The following is an 11,296-nucleotide window of genomic DNA, read 5'->3' on the forward strand; positions in this document are numbered from 1 at the left end:
ACAGAATCTTTTCTTTCATTCTAACTGGTGACTATTTGTATATATTAGAAAATTTTGATTTCTGTGCATTTATTTTTCTCCCCACTACTTTACAAAATTCTTACTGTTCTATAGTAGTTTTTAACGTTGATTATTTGGATTTTTCAACTATGCAAACATATATTTTGCCTCCCATTTCCAATGTCTATAACCAATTTCTTTCTCTTGATTACATTAGGTATTATCACTTTAAAATGTAAATAGTGGGAGGGCTTCCCTGGTGGCGCAGTGGTTGAGAGTTTGCCTGCCGATGCAGGGGACACGGGTTCGTGCCCCGGTCCGGGAAGATCCCACATGCCGCGGAGCGGCTGGGTCCGGGAGCCATGGCCGCTGAGCCTGCGTGTCCAGAGCCTGTGCTCCGCAACGGGAGAGGCCACAACAGTGAGAGGCCTGCGTACCACCAAAAAAAATGTAAATAGTGGTCATAGTACTCATTCTTTTAATATCTTGAGTCTTATAAGAATGTCTAAATTCATTAAATATGCTGGAGGTTTTGGGCTGACATAGATATACGCATCGTTATTGAATACATATATTATTGAGTGTTTTATCAAAATTCATATCAAATTTTTTCAAATGACAGCATTTTGGAAGGTGGTTATATGAATTTTCATTTAGATTTATTTATAAGATAATTTAATGGATTTGCTAACAATGAATCATCCTTTAATTCCTAGATTAAACTCTATTTGATAATGATTTAATGTACTGCTGGACTTTGCTTTCTAATTTTTTTTGTTTGTTAGGCTCGTTTTCATGACTATTCCATCGGTATTTGCAAAGAAGTTGTGTTTTCTGAGTGTGTACAGTTTGACATCAATAAAAGCTAATTTATTTGATATTTATTTTTTTCTCTTTTTGACAAAGGTAAAGTCTTTTAGTGATTCTGTTTATATTTCTTGTAATTTGTACTTTATAAGGCTGCTATGTTATTTATCATATATTCACACCAATCTAAATTTTGCATTTTACCTCTTAACATTAAAAATTTATCTTATTGATCATTTAGGTTTAAATTTATTTTGTTTGCATTTACTTGACATGTTATTTTTCATTCTTTTATTTTCAACTCTCTCTTTTTTATGGATCTTAGAAATACCATAAAGTTGTTTTTGCTTTTTAGACAATCTGAAGACCATTGTCTTTTAGGTGTAAAGCCCATTTTTATTTAATTATATATCCAATATGCTTAGTCTTAGTTCTAGCACATTATTTTATGTTTTGTGTTTTGTTTTTAAAGGGTTTCTTTAGGATTTTTATATTTGTTGCATGTTTCTTCATTTTTGTTTGTGGTTCTATTAATTCTAAGGAAAGTATGTTTTTTTGTTCTAGTGCTTACCTTTATAATTTTACATAATTTTCTTAGTCCTCTGCTTCTTTTGATCAAATCTGTTGGTTACTACCTATGAGCAATAATGAAAAAAATAATTAACTATGTTACAATAGGCTGTGACTTCCATCTTGCTGGCACTCTCTCTTGCTGACACTTTCTGTGTCACCTTCCCATTTATTAACTCTGATCTATGGAAAAGGCTGTGGCCAGGAACTTAAGGAGGCCTCCAGCCAACAGCTTATGAGGAGCTGATGTCTCAGTCCAACAACCCAGGAGAAAGTGAATCCTGCCAACAGCTATGTGAGTGATTTGGCAAGCAGCTCCTTCACAGTTGAGCCTGGAGATGACTGTAGCCTGTGAGACCCAGAACCAGAGAATACAGCTGAAATTCTCAACTGTATTATGATGTGCCTGGACTCCTGATCTACAGGAGCTATGAGTTTGTAGTAAAGGTTGTGTCTTGACTTTCTTGACTTTAACTGATCTCATCTGTGATTGGTAGTGGTATCACATATTTTGAAATTCTGGATTATTTGTCTCTTAGTTTTACTGAAAATGCAGTTTTCAAAGTCTTTTTCAACTTTCTATTGCTTTTATGTGCTTTCCAGGGAAAGAAGAGGGAAAAACACTGACTTATGCCTTATTGTTGTTTTAGTTTGCATTTCCTTGATCAACAGTGATGATAATCTTATTTTCACATGTTTACTTGGCAATCTTTATTATATATTTTCATCATTAATCAACATTCTATTAGTTTGCCTGTCTTTTTCTTATTGATTTGTAGAAGCTCTTTGTATATTAGAGATATTAGATTTACCTTTCTGTTACTTGTCCTTTAAAATTGAAAAGGACTTCAGTGATCCTTACATTTACAGAATTTGTTATTTAAAAAGTTTAAAATTTTTCTGTAGTCAAATTTACCAATTATTTCCATTATGACAATATTTTGAGTCTGACTTACGAAGACCTAAGAAAACAGGGGTTTAGCATTGTAGGAGCTGAAGGGTAATACATACTCTTGATGACACCCAAAAGGGTGGGGAGAAAAGAGTCAATATTTCTGTAAAATATAAAGGCAGTACTTTATGGAATAAAATATTAGAAAATTAAATTATCAAGAAAGGGAAGCTTTTAAAAAATTAAATAACATTTACATTAAAGATCATCTATGTAGGATCTAGGATAAAATGTTGGCTCTATATTTGCTACAACACTATTAAATGACTATCTTTTCCCACACTGATTTGAAATGCCTTACTTATCAAATATAATTTTCCATGTAACTATTATCTGGATTGTCTGCTGATGTACTTACCTATTCCTACACCAATAACAAAATGTTTTACATATTATAGCACTAAAGTATCACAGTTATATCATACACTGACCATGAGACCTCAGTAAACTCCTCTAAACCTCAGTTTCTACTTTGCAGTGTTTGTTTGAGAATTAAGTACATAAAGCATATAAGTAAATAAATTTTGTGGCCCCATGCCTCACACAAGATAAGCATTCACGAATGATTGTTATTAATACCACCATAAAGCATGATGAAATTAGACTATAGGCAAAAATTAATGATAATAATATTACTAGGTATTTTTTTAACATCTTTATTGGAGTATAATTGCTTTACAATGGTGTGTTAGTTTCTGCTTTATAATTACTAGGTATTTTAAAAATATAACAAATCCTACTTCTCTTTTATATTTCCCTGTGTGTTCAAGTTCCAAGGGAACTTCTCCCTGTGGGGAGATCACGCAGGTGCTGGCAGATGTCCCATCTCCTAGCCTAATAATACGGAGTGGAAGGAACAAAGAGTAGTTCACAGTTTGCTTAGGAAAGGTCCACTGGGTCAGTAACCAAGGGGAGAAATGGCACTTCCCTTACATTTCCAGAGGTAGGAGCTTCACAGTTGCTTAACAACATGTAAATGCATAAGAAAGAAGGAAGGTAAAGGTATCACAAAATTCTACTCTCATCCATTTATTATTTTGCTCTAATTTTACTCTCATCCATTTATTATTCCTACATTGTGCATAACTCAAGAGAAACAGAATGTATCTCTGACCTCCAAAAACAAGCTGGCCAGTGAACGGCATACAGCTCAAATAGAACCATAAAAATATAACTGGTAGTAGTGGGTAGCCGAGATTATATATACACAGACAAAAGTACATGTGCTTACAGCTGGATTCCAGAGGCAAGAGAACCATTCTGTTCAATGTAGCAAGTATTTATAAGTGCTTCAGGGGACACATGGAAGACTATGAGGCAGCCCACACTTTCCAGAACTTTAAAATCTACTAAGGAGAATAAAATGAGTATACAGATCATACCACCACAAGGCAGAATTCATGTCACAACTGAGCAACACCCCACTTGTATGTCCTCTGAAGTGAGAGATCAAAGCTTGAGGTGTGGGGGCATCCAGAAAAGCTTCCCTGAAGAGAAGCCATTTGAATTAACCTTTAAAATTAAACAAGAGGGCTTCCCTGGTGGCGCAGTGGTTGAGAGTCCGCCTGCCGATGCAGGGGACACAGGTTCGTGCCCCGGTCCGGGAAGATCCCACATGCCGCGGAGCGGCTGGGCCCGTGAGCCATGGCCGCTGAGCCTGCACGTCGGAGCCTGTGCTCTGCAACGGGAGAGGCCACAACAGTGAGAGGCCCATGTACCACAAAAAAAAATTAAACAGGAAAAAAAATTAAATAGGATTTTGACAGGTAGATGTGGGATAAGACAACACATTTCAGCACGTCATGGAGGAAATTCCAGGCATGTCCAGAACAATGACAACCCAAATTTTGCTGCAAAATAGGGTTGGTTCTACTAGAATGGAAGCAGTGAAAGATAAAACTATTTCCACATTGTGGAGGTCCATGAATGCCAATTTAGGGACATGTGCTTTAATTGATAGTCACTGAACAGTGATAAGGGTGTGGGTGAAATTGTCAAGAGATCAATCTGGTAATGGTACTTTTGATTGGGGGTCGGGGGAGTGTGGGAGAGAAGACACTGTAATGAAGCAAGTGGTGAAAAAGAAATATAAGCAGTCTAGGTGGGAGAAGAGGACAGTCTAATCTAAGGTAGGATCTACAGGAACAGGAAGAAAGGAACAGATAATAGAGATACTACAAGGGTACCAATTGAAGACAAGCTGCTGATTAGATAGAAGGGTTCAGTGGAGAGTGAGGAGTGAAAACTAACTCAGAGTTGGTAAGTCTGATTTATTAGATATCAATAATAGAAAAAAATAGATTCAACTGGGCGGTGGAGGGAAAGAAAGAGGAGGAAGAAAAAAAGGACAGCTGTTACAAACTTGCTAAGTTTGAAGTGCTCATGGTACTATCAGATAGAAATGCTCCGCAAGCAGGAAAAAATATAGGCTTAGAGTTTTGAGGAAGGTCAAGGCTTTGGTGATTATTCACATGAAGGTCATAATTGAAACTACATGAGTAGATGTAAACATGAAGAAAAAAGGAGAAGATTCATGTCAAGGAAGGAAGAGGGCTGGTGAAGGAAAACACCGAGTCAAGATGATGAACAGACAGTGAGGAAGACACGAAAGGAGCCGCAGAACAGGGAACAGAACTTAGTGTAGCATCTGAGAGGCCAAGAGAAGGACTTTTAGGAAGACATGTGGGTAAGCAATTACTGGTGATGTTTATTTTCCTGCTTTAAAATCTTCTACCAAAATCAGGTATTACTTTTTGTAAAATATTTTAATCCATTTTTTTAAGAAATCATTTTCTATTAAGAGAGGCAAATACTACAGCGACACATGAAAATGGGGGCTGAGGATAATACCACATTTAGGGATCAGGAACCCATGTGCGTCCTTTAGAAACACATTTCAACAGAAAAGGCAGCAGGAGGTTGTAAATGCCCATGGGAAGACTCTCAGCAAGTGACTAATTAGTAGGATGATAACTTGAGGGAATGAAAGAGTGGAGGGGATTTTTGTGGGGGAAGGTAAGAGGCACACTGAAGAAGGAAAGGACAGTAAATAGGAAAAGGTTGAGGACTGGTGTAGAAGTGGGAATTCTTGACTCAGCAAGGGATAGAAAAGAGGCAGGATAGCATGAATGTTAGCCCTGAAAAGCCAAAAGCAGGGACCTGTCTTCTAATACAGAGGGAAAGGGGAGGAAAAAGAGGAAATGAGGCTGAGAGATTTCAAAGCAGATACAGGGACATTGAGGGATCTCAGTTTGAATGATTCAAGAGGTCATTGAGCTTAAGGAAAGTTTGAGAAAATCTGTGAAAGGCAGAAAAGCAGTCTACATGCTTCACCAAACCAAGACGGGAGCCTTCTTCTTAAATCTTATGCATCGGAAACAGATGAGCCTCTCCATGTCAAAAATTTTAGTAGGTCCCAATGGTAAAATAAAAGAAGTCACATCTGGGTTCATGGACCTTAACATTTATAGAACAGACTAACTGAGCTACTGTAGAGGACATAAACCATATATAAATCATAAACCCCTAGAATTCAGGGGGATCTCAAAAGGTAATCTGTGAATATACAAATCCCAGGTAACACACACAGCTGCACACATGCACAGATCACACCATGCTCTGTAAAGAGAGTTCAGACACCAGGAACTCTTGCATGAAAGGAGAGAGCTTCACTGCACTAGACGGCTAGAAATCAGTTAAGGATGAAAAAGGAAATATGGTTTTACAGGATGAAGCCAAAGGAAAATTCAGTTTCCAAAAATCTTCTCCAGTCTGATTCAACAGATAAAAAGTGAATCGTGGGCTTCCCTGTGGTGCAGTGGTTAAGAATTCACCTGCCAGTGCAGGGGACACGGGTTTAAGCCCTGGTCCGGGAAGATTCCACAGGCCACGGAGCAACTAAGCCCATGCGCCACAACTACTGAGCCTGCGCTCAAGAGCCCGTGCTCCAAAACAAGAGAAACCACTGCAATGAGAAGCCCGCGCGCTGCAATGAAGAGTAGCCCCTGCTCGCCGCAACTAGAGAAAGCCCGCATGCAGCAACAAAGACCCAACACAGGCAAAAATAAATAAAAATAAAATTAATTAATTTTTTTTTAAAAAGTGAATCATGTGTCCGGATCCTTGCATCCAGTTTCCAGAGGGATAATTTTAAACACCAAGTTTAGTCACAGGGAAATAAAAGTTTCCTGCTTCTCTGGCCACATCAAGTCCCACAGGGAACATTTACTATATCAGCTACACCCTTGCTGAGTGGAAATCAGTGACACTAGACCACTAGTTCAGTACATTCCATCTCACCTTGAAATCCTATTTCACTGAAATCATGAAATGCATCAAAGAGGGAAAGAGCATTAAACGTGGCAGAGATTTAAAGAAGCAATGTCCCATTCTACCCAGGCCTTCTGCAGTAGAGTCTCTGAGGCTCTTCACCAAAGCAACTCAAGATGCCCCATGCCCTGAGGAGCAGCCCCTCTCTAGCACAGCTCTCAGCCTGCTGTTACTCAAGAAAAGAACAATGCGGTGGACTACTGTGCACAGATAAATCACAGCCTGCCACACCCAGTGCCTGAATTCCCGTGATGGAAACACACCTGAGGCACTGAGCACCAGTGACAGAAAATAGGAAACAAAGAGGACAGCAAAGGAGATGAGAGCCAGGAGAGCCTTGATGTGTGCCTGGGCGCTGGGATCGTGAGAGCCTGAGATGGACAGGGAGACCTGCTTGGTGTGTCTTCCCAGAGGTGGAATGAGCAAAGCCATGCCAGCGATGAAGACAACAGTAGGGACTGTCCAGGTAACAATTTTCAAAGGGAAGAAGCAGAGTCTCTCATATGTTCTCACAGCATTCCCAGCGACATTCCAAGGTTGCAGAACCCTCTTTAAATAGTTCTGATCTATTCTCTGGTTGCCTATGAAAACTAGAATGGTGCTAAAGCTGGAGAACCTCACGGAGCTGAGCAGCACCCATGGAACCAACGCAGACACCATCTGCTTTAGCCAGAGGAAGACAGGGGGGTGAAGATGGCGATTTTCACACCGTAGAAGACACTGAGCCAGGTGGAGAACCATAACGTGACAGCATTCAAGAAGTCCCACTGAAAGGCTAGGAACTGCAATACAGGGTTGTATGGGAAGGCTATTGGATTCAGGAAAATATAAATGTTCTTATCACCACCCATCACAGATAGAAGCTAGAGGCTCCCAGGCTGACCAATAACTTATTGCAGGGTGACAAAGTTCTCTGCAGCAACCACTCCATGCCCAGTGCCACGTGATTAAGCCATTACCCACCACTGCCACCAAGCACAAAAGGAATAAAATGATAGCAAAGATAAAGGCTATCTTATCAGCCAACTGAGGTCCTGGAACCATGTCCTCTCCACTCATCTCTCCTGCAGACAAGATGGGTCCCAAGACTTCAAAGTCTATTCCTGTAGGGTGGCTCTGGGAGGTCCTGTATGATGCTGGTCTCTCCAGCTTCCCTACATACAGAGGATAAAGTAGAGGATGTGGGCTATCTGAGGAGGGTGAAGAGGTTTCTTCTTCTCTGAATAGATACAAATATCATTAAGGCTCAGTTTCAAAAGTCCCCCTGCCTGCCCACGAATTTGCCTGTCCTTCCTCTGCCTACTGTCTGCCTATATCAACATTGCTGTGGATACTATTTCAGGCCCTTGCATTTATCATCCCTTACATGGGAGCTTATACCTCTCCAAGCTGACACCTAAGATATGACCACACACCTACTGGCTGCTCTGTGAGGAAATCCAGTGAGCACACCTGCTACTAACAGTCAGAGCTCAACATCCTTGGTTGGTTGGTATGTTCTGGGCATTGTCCTAAGTGATCTTCATTGTCTTTAGTTCTCACAATGACCCTATGAAGCAAGTGCCTTTAGAAAACCCCTTTGACAGGCAGAAAACTGAACAAAACCTCTACTGAGAGAGGTTAATTCAAATACTATTACTTGTGGTGACTGTTATCATCCAATAGAACATAGCAGACAATTATACATAATCAAGCAAGTGAATTTTTTAACCATATTTCATTAGTGACCTTTAAAGGGCATTTCATATAGGAAAGCCTACTATGATAGCTATAGCGCTAATGGGCTATGGCAGGAAGAACTCTGGGCTAGGAATCAAGGCAAGTGTTAGTCCTAGTTCCACCATCACTGTGAGTTACTGGGTATGTCAGTAGGCCCCTCTGTGCCTCAGTTTCTCCATCTGTAAGATGTGAAAAGTATCATCTGTTCTAATTCACAGGATAAGACTAGATTCTAGGACTAGAACCTCAGTTTTCAGAGTGAAAGAAGACATTAAATGGACTGACATATATACACTAGTATGTATAAAATAGATAACCAATATATAGAACCTGCTGTATAGCACATGGAAGTCCACTTCACTGTACAGTAGAAACTAATACAACATTGTAAAACAACTATACCCCAATAAAAAAAATTTTTTTTAACATCAGAAACATCAAAAAAGATATTAAATAATTTTATAGATGAATAAATGAAGTCTCAAGTTATAGATTAAGACTCCCACCTAAAGTCACAGTTTGGAGAAAAGACCGAGACCCAAACTGATTCCAAGACCAGAAATCTTTGTATAGTTAGCAGCACATCTTGTATCCTATCTTCTTCATCCACAGCTGAAGGCAGAAGACCAGGCTTTGAGTTCTGTCACAGTCACTATCTATGGAACTTTGGACTAGTCGTTTAACCTCTCTGAACCCCACTTTCTTCATCTATAAAATATGGATCACAAATATATGTATATATATATATACACACACATATATGGATGTATATGTGGAAACTAGAAATCTCTACACATGTATAAGAAATAAGTAAGGTGGTGATGACAAGTGTTATTATAATGATATCCATCCTGTGGAGGGACAAGTGGTCCAAGGAAAATTCAGGAGAGCATCATGGATGCAACAGAGGTCCAAGGCACCAAATACTGGATATCTACTTTAATTAGAGGAAGGTGGAGTAAGCAAAGGCCACATTTTCAATAGGAATGAGGCTCAAAGAATCAAAAAAAAAAAAAGGCAATCAGGTGAGCGCTTACTTACTCAGGTGCGTGTGAGCAGGTTAGTGTGTCACAGAGAGTAAGGCAAGCAGAAAGGGTTCTGGGTCAGCTATGGCAATAGTGAAGGCTCAGGATCAAGTAACATGAGAGTAAGGGAGTATTTTACAGAACACTCATCTTCTGACCAGCACCATAGCCTACTATTTCCATGCATAGAACCCCACAAAGACAGAACAGAATCCAGAACTCTCAGCATCTCTTTCTAGTTCCCAGTTCACCTGAGACAAAGGTCCAGTAGAACTGTCCTTCCAACACAGAAGCCCTGCTGTGGTGAACATGGTGATCTTGGGGAAAGGAGAGGTGAACTAAGGCGACGAATTCACTCTGCCTTTCTCAGAAGATGCAAATCTCCAGGGGATAAGTTCCCAGCTGCTCTCTACCCTGCCCTTGTTCCTCTGGCTGACATTTGGCTGTTTGCTCCTGGAACACGGAGCAATAAAGCAAACTTTGAGCTCGTAGCTCTGGCGTCTGGCCAGCCACAAAGTTCTCAATATGGAAAATTTACATATTTTCCCTTCTACTTCCTACATATTTGATGGCTCATATAATGGGAAAAATATGCTGTTAACCCTCAATTTGACCAACAACAATTAATAAGCATCTCCTGTATATCATAATGACGCTGTGAAAGGCGCTGGGGCTGTAACAATGAACTAGGTATCTGCCCTCAAAGTGCCTTCATGCACTAAGCATAAACCACAAACATTTACTGGACATACACTATGTGCAGATTAAGTTAATCCAAAAGTGTGAGCAATCATTTGTATTTTAATATGGAATATGCTTTATGGTGATTCTTTTGTTGTTTGTGCTTTTTGTTTGTTACATTTTGTTTCTCAGACTTTATTTGGTGGAAGCCAAGTCTGAGAATTTTGAAATTTTCACAGGTAGTCTTTGTATGTATGATCACGAGGGTGGTAAAGGTAGGAATCCTGAGTACATTGTCTGTGTGGGAAACACTTAGTTCTATCTCTCAGAGGATAAAAAAGGAGCACTCCCAGGCTGTGGTTCTAAATGTATGTGTCATCCTACTTCCACACCAAGAATTCTGGGAAGAATTCAGTAACATCAGCAGCCCCTTCATTGTGGGACAGCAAAGGTGCTGTCTTGTATGTTGAAAGGACAGAGATGACACCAGTAAAGGAGATGGAAGTTTGATCATGTCCAGGAAATAGATAAGTTTGACTACAGCAGGGGATTTCCATAAGGGAATGGTGGCATATCAGGCTGAAAAGGCAGGCTGGGGAGAGATCCCAGAAGGCTTTGAAAGTCAGGATGAGATTTTAGGCTGTGTCTTTGGTCAAGATGGGGCCACCAAATGCTTATGGGCTCTTATGAGCTAGAGCCTAGGAAAGGGAGGTTGAGAACATCAACCAATTAAAAACTCCTGAGATAAGCCCACTAGTCCTGGCATAAATCAAAAGGCTGTGAAAATGTTGCAGAACATGAGAGTCGCACCACCATTCCCCTCCCACCCAAGACATTCAGTAAAGTTCTGGAGCTCTGTCCAAGGGAAAGCCAGTCTTCCAGGTGACATCCCTGATGCTCCTGCCTTTGCTGCCTCCACCCATCCCTCTTGTGGCTTAAGCCCCAAAATTCAGTCCCCGCAATTTATTATTGCCCTCCCAGCTCACTCATATTGCTGCCAAAAAAAAAAGGAAAAAAGAAAAAATTTCTTTATGATACTCCCAGCTTTCCACAGTTTCCTCTATCCAGCTTCACCCTCTCTCTACTCTTTGGGAAATCCCTTGTGCTCCTCTCCTACAATTTGGGAATCTCCTCTTTTAAAGCCCTAATCTTCTTCTTCCAAGTGAAAACTCCTCACCCCGTTACCTCATCTCTGCTCCTCTTTCTTGCTCTT

At 40.1% G+C, this 11,296-nt stretch overlaps 1 protein-coding gene across 1 annotated transcript; it reads right to left on the bottom strand.

The window, feature by feature from the left end:
* Positions 1-6,769: 6,769 nt before the first annotated feature.
* On the bottom strand, positions 6,770-7,717 carry TAS2R60 (taste 2 receptor member 60). The gene is given in 4 exon segments (XM_060157554.1): positions 6,770-7,344; positions 7,347-7,499; positions 7,502-7,603; positions 7,606-7,717. Coding segments are annotated over 4 exon segments (942 nt in total).
* Between the last annotated feature and the right edge of the window lie 3,579 nt (positions 7,718-11,296).

The sequence above is a fragment of the Lagenorhynchus albirostris genome, chromosome 8, assembly GCF_949774975.1.
Source record: "Lagenorhynchus albirostris chromosome 8, mLagAlb1.1, whole genome shotgun sequence".
In the NCBI taxonomy this organism is placed as follows: domain Eukaryota; kingdom Metazoa; phylum Chordata; class Mammalia; order Artiodactyla; family Delphinidae; genus Lagenorhynchus; species Lagenorhynchus albirostris.